The 21,894-nt window shown below is 33.3% G+C and overlaps 1 protein-coding gene across 8 annotated transcripts in view; it reads right to left on the bottom strand.

The window, feature by feature from the left end:
- KCNMA1 (potassium calcium-activated channel subfamily M alpha 1) overlaps positions 1–21,894 on the bottom strand; it is a 446,296-nt gene that overhangs the window by 107,751 nt on the left and 316,651 nt on the right. For all 8 annotated transcript variants that reach the window (XM_090144990.1, XM_090144991.1, XM_090144985.1 and 5 more), the window contains exons 13-16: positions 20,738–20,807; positions 18,373–18,528; positions 10,249–10,358; positions 7,783–7,851 (exon numbers count right to left, since the gene is read on the bottom strand). In XM_090144990.1, coding sequence (XP_090001116.1) covers positions 7,783–7,851; positions 10,249–10,358; positions 18,373–18,528; positions 20,738–20,807 — 405 coding nt within the window. The remainder of the gene's footprint in view (positions 1–7,782; positions 7,852–10,248; positions 10,359–18,372; positions 18,529–20,737; positions 20,808–21,894) is intronic.

Here is a 21,894-nt window from a genome sequence, read left to right as displayed (position 1 = left end):
TCCCTGGGTCCTTACTTTTATTGTCATTTTGATGATAATTTAGCTGCTAGAAATCTACAGTAGCTAGTCTCATTTGTTTCTAGTAAGCTGTTCCTTCTAAAATATGCAAACATTTACAATACAGCTAGGTTTTACTACCTTTCTTAAGTACCAGTGAGTACTGCTCTGTCAGTGCTCTAACACTTCTTTCATCCCCCTATTTCATTCTTTGCCCTTAGTCATAAAGACATTACAGCTTTTCAGTGAAAACAGATGAATACGTTTCTTTACATAGACAGAACTTCCAGAACTTCAAGCTTGACAAGGTAATAAGCAGGTCTTTTAAAAGGCAGTGAACATAATCTTAAAACAGAAGTGATTTAAGTTGCAAATGTAGTGTGAGCATGCTTTTGCATCTCAATGTTTCCTCAGACACATGAAATCAATTCAGGTGGGTCAGCCTAGACTTTTTTTTTGTCAGATCTTTTATGTCATTCGTAGCTTTTTTCACAAATACATTGTATTTATAGCCACAAAATATAGACCTGATTGCAGTTAATGCACTATGACCCACGCATCAAAGACTTTGGTTGAAATTAAAAATTAATTTACTCCATTGCTGTATTGACAATGAACTATAAGAAAGGCTCCAAATACTTTTGTTTTATAGGTACACGCTGATATTTAACCAGATCACAGTCATGAGCAATTTCTACTGAGTATATATAGATTTATTAAATATGCTGGTTATTAAAGCAGCAATTGAATTATTTCTAGGAGAACTGGGGTGTCATAGTTGAGGCATAACTAAAGTTATGCTCTGATAAACACTCACAGTAATATGTACATAATATTTCTGAAAGTAAGCAAAATGTTTTGAAGTAAAAGACTTAATCATAGGGGGGAAAATGAGCAAATAAAAATAAAACAGGCTTTAAAGCCTACCAAGAAGAATGCATTCTTCAGTTATTTAGAGATGCATATATCTGTTAAAGCAGTTCATGAAAATGTGCACAGATATATATTCCCTTAGTTGTGGAGATAAGTACATGACAAAGTAATGTCTCATTTTTATATACTGTCAAGGCTCGGAATTTCCCTTGTCAGCAACTTGCTGTTATTTGCTGCCCTTTTTGTTCTTACTTTCATGATAACAATTTAGACAGCACTGAGAATGGGATTCACCTCACCTGTTTTAGAATAGAAGCTGCTTTCAAGAACTGAAAACTGAATAACTAAAAGGAATTAATTAGGTCTACACTGATAAACATAGGTGAGATGAATGCCAGCACCAGCATCAGGGATCAATTGAACAACTCATCCCTTCATCAAGGAAACCTGAGTGGCATTTCCTTATTTTTTTTTCCTGATTTGCAGATACCCTTTTAAATGCTATTTTTATCTTATAAAAAAAAAAAAAAAAAAAAAAGAAAAAAGAAAAAAGAAAAAAGAAAAAAGAAAAAAGAAAAAAGAAAAAAGAAAAAAGAAAAAAGAAAAAAGAAAAAAGAAAAAAGAAAAAAGAAAAAAGAAAAAATCAATTGCTGAATTAAATGAAACAAAAATGGCAAAATTTTGACTAAACAAATGACAAAATCTGTAAAAACTTATTTTTAAACCTTGTGGTAGATGTACTGTACCATTCCCCACGTGACTAAAATAGTAACAATATTGTATATTAATCAGAAATATAAATAATGACTCGTTATTAATAGAGTAACTAAAACAAGACTATTTGATATTACTGAATAAAGCTATCACACTGTTAAATAAAGACAGCTATTTTTCTTGTTCCATGCCACGCCCAGATGAAATGCACCATTATTAGCCTAATGGCCTTTTAAAGTGTGCCTTGTTATTCACACTACAGACTTAAAATTACAAAATCAGGTGATGCGTATTTTCTGGGAATGATTCTAGGTGGAGTGTGAGGGTAGGTGCACAAATCCCATAGTGGGAGTTGTGTGCATACCAGCTTCACACTGCATGTAACTTGGGAGTATTGCTCCTTTCTTCTGGGCTCTATCATTGCATTAATTCAGATTCATATCGTTCTACACAGAAAAATCCAGTAAGACACTAAAAAGCATACAAGGCAAAAGACACGGCACATTACATGCTACAGTATATTAACCTTAATTACTACAAGCATACAAAAAAAGGTTGCTCCCAGGAGTTAAGTCCTTCACAATAGTGCCTACTAAATCATGGATGTAACGTGTTTTTACTGGGGCATAATCCAGACTACTTCAATGGTGCTGGTGAGTTCAGTACACTTTAAATAATTAAGTTATTCCTTCTGGTTCCAGAAATAATTGATTATCAATACAATGAAGCAACATAATACAGTTTATTCTGGGAGCAAGCAACTTTACTTTGTACAACACTTCTTCATATTGTTCATCATGCCAGCGTTCACATGCCTTAACCACAAGATAATATATACTTAAAAGCAAGAAGCGAAGTAGAGGTGCAACAACTGCAGATCCTTGAAGATGCTAAGTGTTGCAGTAACTTCTCTGCAGTTGGATCATATCAATAATGCCAAACTGACAGGAAGCCACCTCTCTTTTCACACATCTACTTAGAAACCACAGGAGAATAAGACTAAAAATTAAACATAACACACAGCACACGCAACAAAACAGACATGGAAAGTAACTTTAGGGAATATGATGAAGAAGGAAATTAAAATGTCTGAAAAATGAGAATGGGTCTCTGAAAAGCAACACCAACAGATTGCTCTAAGCAATTAGAAAAACAAATGGGAGTGATGGAAAAAAGAGGAGAAGAGAAGGAGAAGAGGAGATGAGAAAAGCATGTGTTTTGATTCCATTAAAACCAGTAGCAGGAGGAAAGAATATTGACTAGAGAAGGGCTCTCAGCATGGTGTAGCAAAAGAAAATGATACACATGCCATCCCCCTCCCCCCCCCCCCCAAAAAAAAAAAATCTTAGAAAAAAATTGAGTAATATATTCATAAAAAAATCGTAATAAATGTCATTAAAATGAATGTGATGTACAGCACAAAATATCCATGGTACTTTCACTGGAACAGTACAACAAATTTAATGAGTACTGTATTACGATTAACTGGGCTCAAAACGGGATCAGCAGTGCAAAGAATCAGGCATTAGGTTGTTATTAATGGAAGGTGAGACTACAGGAGAAAATTAACCACTGTACTCTCAAACGTGTTTTGAAGGAAGACTAGGGAAGAAAGACATCAATGAACTTATGAGTATGGAGACGACTGTCAGCACAAAGGCTGGTAAAGACGAAAACTACATTGTCATGATACAGTACAAATGAAAAAAAGACAACAGGAGGTGTTAACAGTAAAGTCTATTTTTCAAATGTAGCGGTCTAATACACCAATGATTCCTTAAGGGGATAAAAATAAAAGCCTAAAACATATACTGTTGTATTTTATAATTCCTGCAAAGAAGTTAGTGCATGAGTCACAAGAACCAACAGAGAGACAAAATGCTATCCTGTCTCCTTTTTGAGATTGGGGGCTCATATATAAATATACACACATATAGATATATATATACACACATAGACAGATGAATATATATATGTATATATATGTGTGCATATACAGAGAAAGATAGACAAAGATGTTATCTTCCTGTGTTCTTGGCAAGGAATTAGTCCTGAAGTTAGAAGGAGTGGAGGTAGGATTGAGGTTGGAAGGAAAGGTAACGAAGAGGGCATACCGCTTTCGGCTTCTGCAAACGACAAGAAAAAAATTGCAAATCAAACACTTTGATAGGAAATCAACTGACATCAAAGCAAAAGCAAAAAAAACCTTTATATAAAAGTGTCAAAGGCTCAAAGGTTTTTCTGCTGAGAATGAGGACAAATATATGGACAGACAAAGAGAAAATTTAACAAAAGGAGTAAACAGAAGGTGCAAAAGGGAAGAATCCAGGTTAGGCTTTCCTTCTTGCTTATGTGGAAAAAAATACAAGGAAAAATAAAGTAAAAAATACCACTAAAAGGGATTTTAGATGAGGAGTTTGAATGTCTGCATTTAAAATTGATATTTTTTGCTATCCATTGAGTAAACTCTGCTAGGACACACTAAGGTTGATGTTCCCCATATTCCTTCAGCATTTTTTCTACAGGTGAAATAAAACCTTCCAGTAAATGAACTAAGAACATTATTTAAAGTATTCGGCTTACACCAGGCACATAAACAATTTACTAACAAAATGCTTTTTCTTAATGACTATAATACTTACAGAGACAAAGGAAGTTATAATTTTAGTGATGAAGGAATGGCTAACTCATACTGTGATCTGGAACAACTAAAGTGCAGACCTCAGTAGCTGGTCAGAAACTCACTAAAGTCATTCACATTTTGTACACTGAGAGGTTTCTGTGATAACTGAGCAGTAATTTGAATATTACTAATTACATAAATGTAAATAAATTTAAGTATAGATATAATTAATCTTTTAAGTACCCTGATGAGAAACAATTGTATAAATAAAAATTAGGCCATATTTTGGCTATTATTTGACTCCATATTTATCGTATCTAAGAATATATTATCTATATCGGGGCTTGCAAAGCTCATTTTACTTCAGAGCACTTTCACATTCTGCTTTTAAGCAATCTTTTAAAATCATAACTTGTTTACAATGAACAATCTAATACATCTTTATGTAGCTTTAATAGGAATTGTAGGAAAAAATGAAAAAAAAAAATTGAGCAGGAAGCTCAGCTAGTGCTAATTGGCATACTAATATTGACTTCTGATGATATCAAATGACTACTGATCTCAAATTCACTATGGTAGAATTAGCATAAAGTTTTAGAAAGCCAGAATCAAGGAGTCTGGCTGAAAAACAAAGCAAAACAAAACAAAAAAATCATAACTTCATAAGTAAACAGACTTCTAAAGAATTTAAAGAAGATACTAAAATAGTCAGTGAAAATTCTGCCACCCACTCAAAATGATACTGGGATTTTTTCTTAACACTGAGGTGAAAATTTTAACAGGGACTTAGGAAGTCTATAATTACCTTAAACTACCACTTGTGAGAGCTGCACACATTTCACAATTCACTTTGTGGTTGCTTTAGCAGTCATTGCAAAGTGATGAAAGCACATGAAACTAATCAAATATATAATTTACTTCAATATACTATATGCATTTTATATATTATATTATATATATATAAATATAATGCCTTAAAATTAGTAACAAAAATCAAAGTGATGTAACATCTTCTCATTGAGTTGGCAGAAGGAATGATTTGAAACTTTTCTCATCCTACACCTACTTCAGCTGTAGCAGAAAAAATAGCTTTTACTACAAAGGTGCCACATTGATACTATTGCAATCTTTTATTTATAGTAACCATTGTTGTGAACTATGTAAATTTCTCAGTATTTTTTAAAAATATGAATCCAAACTATATTCATAAAATATACCAGTACATATCTCCTATTGATCACACTCCTGATAGAATGAATGTTATCATAATTAATTTTCTCTTCACTTTTATGGATTATCAATGAAGAAATGAAGATGTGAAGTAGGGTAAAGTATGTCCAAAGACATTTTCAACAAAAATAATTGGTAAATGATAAATTTATCATGTTCAAAGACCCATTTGCACTTGTAAACCATGTTATCCTACTTTTTATCTTAATTCTTCATCATTTAAGAATGCAAGGAAATGCAAATAAACATAAGAAGTGAGAAAAAAGGTTTGTTCTATTACCTTTCTGGTTAGATTAAGAGGCTCCAGTTCATAAAGCCAGAAATATGTACTCAACATATGTGTTGAAGAACACAGGGACAAGTAGAACAGTAAAATTATCCTGCAGGTAGCAATCCGATTCATCAAAGAGTGACTATAAAATTATCACTGCTTACTAAAGTCAGATGTTACTACTGTGGATCATGGTCAATAAAATGATGTGACTATTTAGTTTACCTGCTTTCCTTCTGTTTAATATATATGTTTGTAAAATCCAACTCTTAACATCCCTCCATTAGTATAGCTTACTGCAATTTCTTTTCTACCAAACTAATTCACTGTGAATTTTTACCTGGACTTAAGTAACAGGAAATATATAATAGTACCACATTGTTTTACTTTTTGTGGGACCCTCTGCATTACTTTGTGATTAAGAACTGAAACCAACTCCCATTGAAGTTAGTTCAAAGGATGATATGGAAGCCATGAGTTATCTGTTATTATTGAAAAAGACTGTAATATTAGCACTTATGTAACAAAATGACAAGCAAAGTAACGACAACCTAAAGTTGGGCAATAGTTGTCAGAGAGAGCCAAAGGAAACCAAGTATTTTCTAAATATTGTAATCACAAAAAATATGCTAATGTACCACTACTGTTATTAATGAATTCCTTTTTCTTTCTTTTTTTTTTTTTTTTTTTTTTATTCGCTACAAAATTTAGATTAAACTTTTAGGAAAAATAGTATTTACTCATATTCTTTACATTAGCAAATGCAGAATGTAGTAATTGAATGGAAAAGCATTTATTTTAAGATAAGCCCAGGTGAGCTGGAAACATTAAAAAAATCTGTTAGAGAAAAAAAAAAAAAAAATTAATTAACATAACGTGGACAAAAGTAAAATCCAGTATCACACAAACCACTTCATATATCACTTACCCCACAGGAAGGAATCAAGCAAAATCAAGTATAGGCCATGGAAATACTGTCATTAATAGTTGCAATATTTGATTTCTGTGTCAAGTGTCCCACATAGGTTTTATAGGCTTTTATAAAGGAATATACTTTCAAAACCTCAAGAATCATGGCATAAACTCAAATAATAGAATCGATTCTCCTTGGAGGAGAAACAATTGCCCTCAAAAGTTTAGGTAACTGGTGGTAAAAAATTATTATGTTCTAGTATATACAGCTGAAAGACTGAAAGACTTACAAATGTCAATTTTGACAGAGAAAACAAAATTCAGATCAAAGGCAGAATTACCAGATTTTTTATATATGCACCTCTGCATGTCACAGAGCACATTTATGATATTTTTGTTACACAAAAAAGAACGTAGTGGAAATGCACTGATTGACAACCTGATCGAAACTTGACTCCAGTATACAAATAAATTCTTAAGAATTTTTGTACAAAAAGAAGAAACTTTTCCTGTCTATGAATTTATATTGATTTATAATCAGGAAATTTATTTTCAGATAAAAAAGTTATCAATCAGTCGGCAATTTCAAAACTACATGTAATTTTGAGTTACCTGACAGAATTCATATATACATCCTTTGTTGGAACTGACACCATATAAGTGTTTATTCTATATTTCCATATATCCTGCATCTTATGAAGACTGGCTCTTCCAAATTGATTTACACAAAATTATTTTATAAATGTTCATTTTGAGAAATAAGCATTACCATAATGACTAGTGATACCACACCTGCTTTCCACTTTTCTATTTTCAGTAAATTGTTGGACTGTCACTTAAAGCTGACAGAGTATAAACAAAAAACATTGAGTAAGGTATGTTTTTGTTTAAATAAAAATGAATTGCACTTCTGGAAGTGGACACGTAACACTGTACCCCTACCTTATACTAAGTATTGTAACTTAAATTGATTTGGGTGAGGAAAAACAGAGCAGAAATAAAAGCCTTTCAGCGCTACATAAAATGGTGTAATGTGATGGCATGATAATTATACTCTGAAACATATCAAACGTATAAGGACATCTATGTTTATTCTCAAAAATAAGCAGGCAAAATTCTTGACAGTGCATTCCTACTTCAGAATTTGTAGTCTTGGACGTACCTGCTTTCTCTTTTTTCCGACTTGTATTCTATGGCTATCATTAAGAGCTTTAGTTTCGCAAACACCAGTCTGCAGGAAGACAAGAGGCCAAGAGTCAGACCTTTTTCACAACTAACATTGTATAAATAGACATGGCTGAGCATTTGCACTCACTCAGATGTTTACCCAGTCTTCAGTAACATATATAGCTCATATATTAAAGTCTTCCTGTTTTGAACATAATAAATCCTTCTTCATAAGTACTATGAGCTGACAACTTGAGAACACATCCTAAATAGCAGTTCTGCATTACTAAATCTACTTAAGGTAAAATAACAAATGTCATAATTCAAAACATAAAATTGCATTTGACTATAGCAGTGGATATCTTGAGGATTTTTTTCAAATCTTTGCTAAAATTTAGCCATATTTTGATTGCAGTGCACAAAATATGTATATATTCTGGCCAAAAACAAGAGTACACTAATAGTATGTCAGCATTTATTAATTTCTATGACAGAGAAACAGCATAACTGGAAGCTATTTCTGACCAGCACATGGGAAAATACATGCTGATACATTAATACACTTTTTTTTTTTCAGTTGTTAGTAGCAATTTACTAAAACAAGTATGATATTTTTTATAAACTTGGAGAATGGAGTTGGTACAGCAACATTTGTTTGAAGCTGACAAGTACTGTAAGAGAAATCAAAGAAAACCACAAAGTTTTTTTTTTTTTAATAACCAGAAACTAGTGATTTTACAATTCTATTATTGAAATATATGCAAATTTCATGCTACTTGCTTCCTTTTCTATGAAATTGGTCATGCATTCTTCCAGGGTGCACCTTTCAATTATAGTATAATTATAATGGAAACATAAACCTCTGTAACTTAAACACACCAAATAAAGAACTGTGGGGGTTTTAAAGGCCTCTGTGCTGACCTTTACTGAAGCAGCCTTTATATACTTCTGACTAGATAGCTGCTGTGGCGTCAGGGAGCACAATAAGACTTACAACCTCTGTTTTCACATGCTGGCTCTTGCTGTCTCACAGTGTGCCTAAGAAGACTATTTAGCATGCACATGTTGGCTGAGTGAAAGACAGAAGGGGTGACTGGCCTCTTGCAGTGATGGGACAGAGCAAAGTTTCTGAGAGAGCTTGAAAGAAAGTGTAAAATATAAGGAGATTTCTCTGGCAGTTTCAGATTAAATCTGATTTTACTCACAGTCAGAAGATGGGAAAGCTTTATTTAGAGTAATGTCAGGACAGAGTCTGACTCGGCTGTTAGCTGAGCTGAGCTCAAGTTTGTGGGGTCTAGAATCCGACATGTCCGCAACACTGAATAAAATTCAGAGTTCAGGAAAAAAAAAAAACAAACTGCTATAGACTGATCCAATATCACTGCTTCAGAGAGGCAAAAAAACTGTAGTGAGCATATGAGGTGTGGATTAAGTCCTAACAGTCTAAAAATGCCTAAGATGTACTTACCCTCTCAGATGAGTTGAATAAAATAATTCAAATATAGAAGCAAGAACTTAACACTGACAGAGAATTCACGATGTCTTACTCTGTAATAGACAGGGGCTTAATTTGGCATCAGACTAGAAAATACTACTTTTTTGAATACTCCCACAAAAGAAATAATATGTTCTGGAGCTGAGAGAGAATGCAGACAAATGTTGAGTCTTGCCTAAGTCATAGTAGCTTGACACAAAAGTGAAATCTATTTCTGTGACAAGCTCTGCTATAAAAATATTCCACACTGAAATATAGGTCATACGTATAAACATTGCAACAATATGTTGGACAAATGCAGAGTTAATATCTCTAATATTTTACCTTTTAGTTAAATAGAAGAGAAAATATGACTGCGCTAAACTGTCCTGTACTTGTGGATATGGTATGTACTGGAACAACCCTTAAGCACACAAATGTGTCTTCCATAGAAAAAATGTAAGACAAATGTAAGTATTTTCAGTCTCAAAAATTAAAACTGTAGTATGGCTTAGACCATGGTTATATACTACATCTTTGATTGCAACCAGTGCTACAAAGCTCTGGACACCACACTGCTTATATGATGCACTAAATCTGTCTCAATTAATGAATGGTTTTCTTGTAATGGGACATAAGCCAAGACAGTGATGCTGACAAGCACTACTCAAAGAATGGGATTCATTAAAAGAAACAATAGGACAGCTCTTCCAAGTAAATAATTTAAATGGATTGCTGATTAATTTGTCCAACACTGAAAACATTTATGGTTTCATTTACAATCACTTAATTCCAAAGCTCTTCAGAAAGCAGCATTATAATGTTTGGAATACTTCCATGCTGTGAATGCTTTAATGTTTACTTTATTTGATTTTATCTAATGTAGCAACATTAGGACTGTAGCAAAGTGAGGTCTCCTGTAGAAATCTCTGATTTCACTTGAAAGCATGTAAATAATTATGCTTAATAGTATGTATTTCTACTTACTCACAAACTGCAGGGAAGGACAAACCCACAAAGGCACTAGACAGATATTCTGTATACATTTCATTTGCAACTCCTTCCAGATAGTATTTCTGCCATGTATCCTCCTCAATCTAAAAAACAAAACAAATAAACAACAAAATAGATACAGAGATCTAAATAAAATGAAAAACTTCAGTTAAAATTATGAACAACTTTTTAAACATGTATAAATTTTTAAATAAATAAGTTAGTATACCACTCAAGTATTTTGACGATATTGCCAAGAAAGAGAAGAGGATAGTCAATCAAACATCCCATGTAAAAATGAATCACTCCATTATTGGCAGGAACACTTAGCATGACATGAAATAAGGCAGTGGAGAGCTTGAGGAAAAACATCTATTTTCTGTTTCTGAAAACTCTCTAGTGAAATGGTTGCATTATATTGCTACTTTGTCTCTCTAACAATGTTTCAATTGCTTTCACCTTGTTCAGAAGTTGGCTAGCACACACATACACAAAAAAAAAATCATTAAAAATTTTGAAAATTTGTTTTCTGCATCTCTAATTAGTAGGAAACTATGAGAAGTAGACATATTGAAATGGTTTCAACAGTCATAAGTGTTTTAGAACAGTAATTGAAGAAAAGCTTTACTGCTAAATTCAGACATATTTTATTGTTGAATGAAAACAAGTCAGATATGCCCAACACATTTGCTTAGCAAAATTTATATTATAACTTTCATAAGAATTTGGTGTGGCATAATAATTGTGGTTTGTTCTTCTTTTTTTCTTTTCTTTTCTTTTTTTTTTTTTTTTTTTTTTCCAGTATTAAAAATATACTGCATCAGCTACTTTAAACATGACTTGTGTAGTATTTTATGTATGTTTTGTCCTACATACTTAATGTAAATTTTGGATTCACTAGTCTTTTCCTCCTGCTATATCATTAAAAAAATAAATAAATAAAAAATCACTCTTTCAAAGGAATATTTAAAAGAAAAAGGATAGCAAACTTCTAAAGAAGTCAGTGAAATATTAAATACAATGAATTTATTTCATTATTTTATATTTTATTTTATTTTTGCTGATAATAGGCTGCCAGGTAAGAAGTTACTTCTGTTCCGGAGAAGTAAAAAAAACAAAAAACAAAAAACAAATTGCAATATGGAGAGGATTCAAATCATTTCCTCCCTCACATGTGGGCTGCAAACAATCAAGAGAAATTTCTTCCATATAAATTGTTTCACCATTCGGAGACCATGTGGGATGCTAAAAAAGATTTGCATTGTGTTATTCTCCACCACACACAGAGAAGTCATATCACATTTTTTATAACTCGTTTATTTATGTGAAACTTGCAAATGTTGCTGATCAGCAGCTCTTTATATACAGAAAACAGATAAAGTGCAGACTGGATAAAAAACAGTAATGATAGCAATATGTTTGTTACTTATGCTCTATTTCATGGCTTTTTCTTACATTGACACCACCTGGGGTTGGAAAAAATGTGCAAGGAGAAAAAAGGCATAAAGATAGCATAAAGAAAATAGGAGTAAGGCTGTTTTCCACGCAATTTCTCATTTCTAGTTTCTTCTTCGACTTTCTTTTCTTTAAGCAACCTGTTTCAATTTGGAAGAAGAAGCTGCAGGTCAAATAAAGTAACAAGCACATTCTTAGCCAAGAATCAAAGAAAGGACTGGAAAATAACAAAACTCATTTACAAAGCAGTGATCAAGATTCATAGATACTGGTTAGCATTACATTCACCTTCATGTATTTATTACAGTGCTGAAGATACTTTCTTTTAGGTTACTGTGAAATACTAATAAATGAATTTTAAGAATTGCTGATATATGAAATGCTATAAAATAATACTAATGGAGAAAAGATCTTTCTATTTTATCTGTTTCAGACCCATAGCATTTTCCCTATAACTTCAAAGAAAGAGATGGTCACCTATCTGGTACTTTGTGAAAAGAAGTATCTGCTGATCTGCAATAAATAAAACAACGAATAATAACTTGCAGGATAGAATATTACATGTCTATTTTTTTGACTCATTATGTCACCCCGAACTTTAATAGACAAAATGTTCCACAAGAGAACATAATCAGTTTCTCTCATAGCCCATATCATTAAGGTGCTAATTTAAAATATTTACCATGAAAAAAAAAATATTTTAGGAGCTATTGTATTCTTAACTTATTTTGGCCCTTCTGATATTTTGTAGTAAGCATTAACCTCAGAAACCAAATCCTTAAACAAATCTCTTTATACAAAATGTACATTTAATTTTCTTTGAAAAACCAAATCATAACTTAAATTACAATCATCCAGTCCATCCACCTTACTGATACTCATCTCCAATTTACTTCTACACTAATGATAAGTTGTCAAAATGTAACTGTTAATGTACAGCCAAAAAAAACCCCATCTCACACACTTAGAAAATGGTTGTTCTATATAATGGTTGACAACAATAGAGAATAATCAAATGTTATGTAAACTGTACAGAAGCAAAAAGGGATGAATTTGAGGTGAGTCTGGTTCAAGACTACAAACCAAGGTTATAACAAACCTTGATTAGTAAAAGTAAGAAATTTATTTATATGATTAATTAAAATAATAACCTGAGTTTAGCCTACCATGAATATGTTACCATGCTTACAATGAAAAAACAACCTCAATTTTATCTTGAAAACCAGAAGGAAATCTATAAAACAGTCAAACAGTCAATAGAGCATGAAATACAAAGACACAGTAGCAAATGAACGATTTCATTGCCAAAAAAAATCCCCCAAATACCTTGAACTTATTGTGTCCTGATATTACTTTATTTTCCGTTTTTGCTGTTCCCATCTTTTTCCATATAATTTTATCAACAGGGGTCTTTACAGATCTTATTATGAGGTATAACTGCTAGTCCCACATTTCGAGCAGGGGAGGAAGAGAAGATGATATTTTTTCCTTTAGTTCAGAAAAACCACAGAGTTTTAGATATTTGAATGAAAAAGTATGCTTCAGAAAGATACTTCTAAAACAATGAACTCCAAATTTTCAGCCTTCAACACAAAATAATATTTGAAGACAGGAAGAAGAAGTCAAAAACAAATGTCCATTCATGGACATTCAGCTGTTTTTTCACTAGATTTTTCTCATAACCATAGTCAATAAACAATTCTAATAACAATTAATTTCACTTATCCTTACAGATCAGTAAGGAGAAAAAAAATATTATTTTTAATTTAATCAGGTACAGAGCCCTACTGTTTCTTATTGATTCAGTTATTCAATATATCTGCTTTGGTTTTGGTATGTCATGCTTATATATACCTTGTGTGCTTATAATTCAAACCTCCAGAGTTCAGCAAATCTAATGTAATTTTCTTTAGCCTACTCTTTTTATCAAAAGTACAGAAAAAAATATTTTGGTAGGATTTTGAAATTAAAGTTAAGATTTTAAAACTGAAGTTAAAAAAATGATATGCTTTCTTCTATGATACGCTTTCTTCTATGTACATATAACACAAGGAATCCTGCCACCCATTAAACTCAGACTTAAGGGTCTACTGAAGTTTAATTTTACAACTCTATTATCCATAGCATTGTTTCTTGTGGACTTCTTTGTTTGTTTTCCCAACTACATACATGAGAGGAAAGGGCATATAAGAATGGATTATTCTGGAATGGTAGCTGAAATGAACTTGTGAAATCATACATTTCCCTATCTTCACCCATAATGCCTTTCAATGCATGGAAATTGCTCGTGTGAGCATTTGGTTTTACTGTACCTTTAAGCATGGATATTGAAATTTGACAGATATGTAAAACGCTAAAAAAGTTCCTGCTTTCTTCACAAAGTGTTAAGCTTCTGAGGTTTACAGTCTTATAATCTGATTTCCTTAAATATTATAAATTATCAACTACTCCTTTATTCAATTCCATTGACTCCCTAACTCAAAATTAACAAGTGCTCTTCAGCACTTATTAAATTCTTCAACCTAAAGCCAACTATTCTCACAGTTCTTTCTGCGTGCAAGAACATTTTCCAAAATTGCTATGTTTTATAAAACACTATATAATTAATTAAGATTGGCTTTAGTTTCAAATGAGAGATCTATGTGCTTTTTCATTGCTCATGCTAATGTAGAATACTGTAGTAGGTCAAAGAAAAGATGGTATTCTTGAATACTATGAGATGCAATTCTTTAGATATCTTGGGAATCTGCTTGGATGCCTGGTTTCAATGGGTTTAGATTCAAAACTATGGAAGTCATACTGTTAAAAAATAATGCTGAAATTTAAAAAACAGAAGAGTATTTTTATCAAATCACAATGTAAAAGGCAGATTGGTTTTGATCTCTTTAAACAGTTGACTGAAAAACACACTCTGTGATAGACTTCAGTCCAGGACTAATATATTACTTTTTCCCCAAGGATTGACATTATTTCTAATCAGCACACAGTTCTCAACCACAGCAGTTTTTAGTTGCTATATTAAATGATTTAAAAGATTCTATTCAGGCAGGCCTTTTAAAGAATAAATGTTTTTGAAAACAGGCTACATTAGTATTTGGCCTAAAGCCTGTAAGGAGTAGTTGGCAAAGGAAGAAAAATGTTAATTACCAAGTACTCTGTTTATTATGCAGCCCCCTGAGGAGCTTCACAATAAATAGGCAAGTTGCTCTTCCCCCCCCACCCCCATCTTCAAGCTTTCTTTCTGTAGAAGAAATTCACCAAGCAAACTCTGGTCTCACACTTTAGAACAACCTATTGCTGCCTAGGTGGCCAAAAATAAATAGAAAGCCAGTTAACATATTCCATCACTGCATGTAAGCACCTGGCTGCCATAAATCTGTGCAGTTTCAATATGTTCATCTCTCAGGTTAGAGCAGAAAGGAATGTAGTGGGAGAATTACATATATGTGGCTGTGAGCACAGTTGATATAAGAGCCCACATTCCTGCTCTCAAAATAGCTTAAAGAAGAACTGAGACTGCTCTAGATCATTTTTCAAATCTCGAATGATGCTTACACAGAAACTCATTCATTTTACAAACCTGTGTTACACTAAAGCACCACATTCCAAATTTTAAAGAGTCACAACTTTATTCATACGATAGCACTTTCTGCTATGAATAGATTATTGAAATTCAGTTTACAGGTGTAAACGTCATCTACACTTTTCCTTCAAGATTTGCTGGACAATCTTCTTTCCTTTAAATGTTTACAGAACCTTTTTGTTAATACTGTATCACACATTCTTTTTGAGCTAATTTTCTTTTTATTCAGGTTGGTGCCAAAAAAGAACATAAGAGATTCCATGTGAAATTACATCTCTAAAACCAAAAGGAAAATATAAGACACGAAAACAATATTTTGAGGTTTCTTAGTTTACTTTAGCTTTAATACTGGGCAGACTGTTTACACAAACCATTTTGCTGTAAAGTAACACAAAATGAGTTAAACATGTACAGTGTCACCATCAATCATGTTCATTTGTGTTTGACTGCTCAAACATTTATGGCTATTAAATGACTTTCTAAACACACTATGACGAAGGAGGAACCAACACGCATTTCAAAGTTTTTTCTTTCTATATATATATTTTTTTAAATAGAGAAGTTTCAGTAAATTTTCCTGGCAATCTCCTAACCTGTGTTAGATTCAACTAACATTTCCCCAAGAAATTTATGAGGCTCTGACAGTACTTAAATTCAGTGCTCTAAACGCAAAGGAGCAGAAGTCCTCTTAGGGAATGCACATCTTTTTTTCAAAGGAGTCCTACTTAACAATTCCAATCAGTGTAGCTGCTCTTCTACAATACACTCTTGATTCACAAACACCACTTCGTAATAGCTATCTCTTTCAAATAGTTTTTAGAGTGAGATAGCTTGCACAAAGTGCATCCTATCAGTTAAGTAAAATAATAAACCTACTATCACTAGTTGATTTGGATTCTCATTGAAAGACATACCTGTACTCTGTTGTTGGATATTCATTCTGTTTCAGATTTTAACACTCAAACTTTCTCAAAAATGATGACATCCATTTTAGTTGCCTGGACAATTCATTCTTAGTTAAGTAGTAGACATACTTATAACCAATAATAGCACAGTCTACCCAGCATTTTACAGCATTTCTTCTGTGCCATGTAAAGTAACCTAATTTGAAGTATATCTGTAACCTACTCTAACTCTGTATATTGATGTAAACAAGAGCATGTCAGTAAAACTGACATTAATTTCTTCTTCTAAAACAAACTTTTTGCTATTTTTCTACTTGTTCTACAAATATGCAAATATTCATAATCAATATGATGGTTTCTACCTTAGTGAAGGCGTAAAGTACCCTGAAAAGCTCAGATTTCAGCTCAGAACTGTTTTCACTGAGATAGTCCGATTTGTCAAGGTACTGAAATTATTACAAGAATATCTTAAAAAATAATAGAAAGTTAAAGATTGCTATGATAATGGTCAGAATGTCAGAGATTCTCCAGAAATACACTTCCATTACATCTGCATTTTTTGACTTGTATAATCATTTTAAATACAAATACAGACCACAAGTGTGTGTGCTTCTTGGACAGTTCTCTAAGAGTCAGATACTTCAAGAGAACATCTCTTTGTTTTCCCACTGCATGTTTAGTGCAAGTTATTTTAAGGTTGAATTAAGACTGGGGCTTCTGAAGTTACATGTAAATTGGATTTCAAGAGAAAACTAATCACTTCTGATTTTCAAAGAAAGATGAGCAGAAGTCTCAGGCCTACTGACATCAAGCACAAGTTCATAGAAAACTGCCTGAATAATTTGGATACATTAGTGCAAATATTAAAAATTCTAAAGACTCCAGAGAGTGTTGCATCACCACAACAGCTAAGAGGAAGGGAAACCAAAATGGCCTGCAAGAAAAATGAAGTTCACAAAAAGTAGAATTTTCTTCTGGGACATACTTAGGATTAATATCAAAGTGACCATATGAATCTTACGTAGTTCCCAAATTTGGCCTAACTGAAATAAAACAGCTTTTGTTACCTGAACATGAGTAGAGATACAAGAAGTTTAATACAGACATAGAAGTGAAGAGACAGGATTTATTTTCATTCAGAAAACAGGCAATTTTTTCAACTGAATATAGTAATCTGGAATATTTTTGATACATAAGAATCTGTGGTCTCAGTTTTTGGAAACGATTCCAAAGGATATCTTAATAAAAATTTCATAATTTTCTGAGAAGACTCTCTGCTATATGTATGTGCATCCCTACAGGAATATTTCTGGCTTCTCACCTGATAATATTAGGCTTTGTGGGTTTTTCGGTTGTTTGCTTGTGTGGTTTTCAGGGCATGGTTTCCTGTGGGGATCTTCTTTGCTAACATACACAATGAACTTGAAGTGAACTATGTCCTACCTGGTGACTCCAGTGTTGCTTGTCCTGTTATGAACACTCAAGAGATTGGAAATCATGCACATTTGATGTTTGGAATCAGTGTCCAAGAATCAGGATAGAAGCACGTGAAAAGAATCACTGACTGCTACAATCTGAGCCTTTGTCCAGAGAATTAAAGTGTAGGAATAACAGGGTTAAAATTTTGTCATTTGAGTCTGAAAAGTTATTTGGATGAGGAGAAACAAATACACAAATGATGTTGAAGGAAGTTTAGGCTTCAGTTCTAACATATGTTCTTTATTTATTGTCACAATCAGAGGTCTACTAACAACTTGATGTAAAAGACCCAGTGATCAGTCCTTTCTTCTGGACACTTTTTTACTGTATGGGACATATATAAATCATATTTTTGTTTTAGCAACAGGGGCTTTCCTCACAGATAAACACATGGTTTGTTTAAAACAACACAAAAGACCAGAAACATCCTCCAAGAAACGAATGATGCTCTGAAAAAAATCCATTAATGGCCAAACACTTGTCAAATAAGAATATAACTTTGACAGAACCTGGCTGATTTCCCAATTTGCAGAATAAATCTTCTGGAGGTAAGCTGCCTTATTTCTGTTTGTTTGTTTGTCTTACAAAAGCTATTAGTATGTTCCTATCTGTTTTACATCTGAGCCATGTTCTCTACTCAGCCCTCTGACAAACTGAATTGCAGACTTAACATTCTCTAATATGACAAGACATTACCTTTATGAATGATCTCATGGAAAAGAGGTTGGCTAACATTGTTGAAAGGCCTGGTGCCAGGCAACTCTGAGCTATGAAACCCAGCTTGAGCTCAGCGAGACAAATTGCATCATCTCCTTCTTTCCAGTTCCAGCTTGGAATATTTAACAGATGAGCCTATAAAACAAACAAATAAATAAATACATAAAAACCCATAAAGTGAAGAAGCAGAAATATTTCTGCAAATAGAATACACTATTGGAGGAGATAGCAGTGAATGATTTTGTTACTGGCTAGACATTTTTTGAGTAGGAAAATTTATTTCAAAAATCTTAAAATTTAACTTTATGCTAGGAAGTGTAACAACCTTTTATACATATCTTATAGTCAACTTTCACATTTCTCAAGTCACATCCTACATATATTCCTGTGAAACTCTATCAGGCCCATACTTACATCTAAGTGAGCCTTAATTTTCACCTTAGCGTTGTTTATTTTCTACTTCCTATTTGGCAATTACTGGTCTACATTGTCATTTAATTCAAAGTCACAATAAATGGCCAGTAAGAGAATGCATGTTTTTGTAGCTATTCACAAAGAATTGACTCCATTTGAGTTGCCTAGAAGCCACCAATTAATATTGGGTAGCTTTAGTGCAGGCATGTACAATCTGCACCCACAGGCCAAATGTAGCCTGGCACAGCTTGCACCGCGGCCTGTCTCCTGCCCCTGCCCTACGCCATCATGGTTGTGGCTCTACCCAAGGCCTGATACTGCCACCCAGCATCAACCAAATATCAGTGTGCTATTAACCCTATCTAGGCTGAAACCAGGGCATAGGGTTAAATTATGTGCAGTGTTAAATTATGGCAAATAAGTTTAAGGATTTTTATACAATGGTTAAACACAGTCCTGTGAGCAGAGAAAAGTGCATTTGTTGCCACTGTGATACAGGAATTTGAGAATATGTTTCAAGATTGCAAAAAAAAACCAAAAATTTTTGGGCTTATTTCTGACTCAATTTTCAGTCAACATAAATATATAACTTGCAAATTTTCCAATGGAATGTATGGAGTTGCAGTCAAAAACATGATCACGTCTCTTTATCAGAGCTTTATAAGCCCCCTTGCACAAGAGAGAAACATCCCTCCCTTCACAGTCACACATTATTAATGTCATCACTTTTTTGGCAGAATGTACATTTGTGACCAATTGTTGTGAAGAACAAAGTACAGAAAGAGTAAAATTCCATCAAAAATCTCTGATGCACACCTTGAGATCTCCCTAAGAATTGCAACCACTGCCATCAAACCAGATATGCATTAGTTTTACAAAAACAAGGTCATATATCCCACAAGTTCTACATGTTTGTTGCTCTCTTTTCATATGTTTTAATTAACAAAAAAAACCAAAACATTAAAAATTAAATAAAATTTTGTTACTTATAAACATTAACTATACTATATAGCTTATGAGGGCTCCTCTGAAAGTAATGCCTACTATTTCATGGTGTTGGCTCATGACATCAGAGGCAGAGGTACAGCAGTAGAGGTTGAACCTCCCAGACAATATTCCATTATATTTTTATACCATGACAGAGATGGTAGCACAGGGGCAGTCTGACTAAATGGTATCTGTCATTGGAGTACATATGAAGCAAAAGTGTGTCACTCAATTCCTCCACATGGAAAACTAGCATCTACTGACATTCATCAATAATTACTTAACATTTCTGGAGATTAGTGTATGTGAGCACAGTGAGGCTGCAGGTTGTGCATTGCAGGGCAGCAACTGTATGTCACCTTCGCTAAGGAAGACTTTTCTGAGTGTAGCATGCAGACTCTTGTTCCTTGCTGGTGAAAATGCATAGCTAATGGTGGTAGCCATGTTGAAGAGTGGTTTGTAGCTGAGAATTTGCTCTATTAAATATTGTTATTGTGTTCTTTGTATCGATGGTTGTTTCCATGGAAATAAATAGGAGGCATTCCTTTCAGAGCAGCCTCCATAGATGTGGCCCTAGACAATTTCTCTTGCAGCTCAGGCAAGCCAAAAATTTGGACACTCATGCTCTAGTGCAATAAGCTTGGCAAAATTTATGGATGCTAACTGGTTAAAAGCTCATCTGGAATCAATAGCAACTACAAACACTGTAGCTTTGAGAATTATATCCAAGATGGTTGATAAATGTCAGAGATTTTGATAAGGTCTCTTGCATATATAAACAACACTGAATTAACTTGTTACAGAACTACATGACAAGGTTTATTAGGGTGTTCGTGTTTGAAAATAAAAATGCTTATTATTAGTGACACTAGAAAAAAATTGTTCATGAGTGCAATGTAGCAAAACAAATTGCAGAAAGAGACACTAATAGTTATCACATCACCTTATTGTGATACTGCAACATCTGAGTGATAATTCTTATCTTCGGATGATAATTCTTTATTGAAATAACTCTAAAAGTAAAAGAAAAAGAAAACAACAATTAAAATAGCATTTTAGCTGGTAGGATATTTGGATCATGTATCCCAGTACCTCTACTTCACTGTGTTGTCACGTCCCACAGTTAAAACTGTATTCTTTTATTTGTCTGTAAAGCATAGTGATTGAAGTCACAGAATCACAGAATTGCCAGGGTTGGAAGGGACCTCAATGATCATGAATCTCCAACCCCCCTGCCACACGCAGGGCCACCACCCTTCTCATTTAATGCTAGACCAGGCTGCCCAGGGCCCCATCCAATCTGGCCTTGAACACCTCCAGGGACGGGGCATCCACAACCTCTCTGGGCAGCCTGTTCCAGTACCTCACCACTCTCTCTGTAAAGAACTTCCCCCTGACGTTCAACCTAAATCTCCCTTCCCTCAGCTTAAAACCATTTCCCCTTGTCCTGCTGTCACTCACCCTTTCAAAGAGTTGATTCCCCTCCTGCTTGTAAGCTCCCTTTAGGTACTGAAAGTCAAACCTATACAGTCTCTACATATATTCAAATTCAGTTAATAATCAGTGGGCAATACTAGATAACACTGAATTTCAGGAATTACTTTGTTGGATGGCTTCCTTATGGAATTTGAAGGAAAAAAATACTTTTGTTTTAGCAGCTCTGTTCAAGATACCCTACTCATTATGTTAAACAAATAATATACTTCTAATTATTGTCATCTTTAGTAATTGTTTCTTTGAGTCAATATAATTGCTTAAGTTTTCAAATGATATATGCCTAAAACAATTTTCTTTTATCTCCTTTCTCCCTCTGTTTTTTTTTTTTAATTTTTTTTTTACTGTTGCTAGACATTTATTATATTTAAACAGCTTGAGTAATAATTCTATTTTATATAAATTCAAGTGCAAATTCACCTTCATTTTTCTGGATTTTGTCAAAGCTCAATACTGAAACTGATACCTGAACTCAAAATTTAAAAAACATATAGCTACTCCCATAATTTGCAACTTGACTCTATTCTTCATTATTAAAATAGGCTAACATATATTCTGTTGTCCATCCATCAAAAATGAATGCAAAGAATAATTATTTAGAACTGA

The sequence above is a fragment of the Phasianus colchicus genome, chromosome 8, assembly GCF_987193195.1.
Source record: "Phasianus colchicus chromosome 8, bPhaCol1.hap1.1, whole genome shotgun sequence".
Classification (NCBI taxonomy): Eukaryota; Metazoa; Chordata; class Aves; order Galliformes; family Phasianidae; genus Phasianus; species Phasianus colchicus.
Note: the sequence above shows the minus strand (reverse complement) of the source record. Positions and strands in the feature narration are given on the sequence as shown.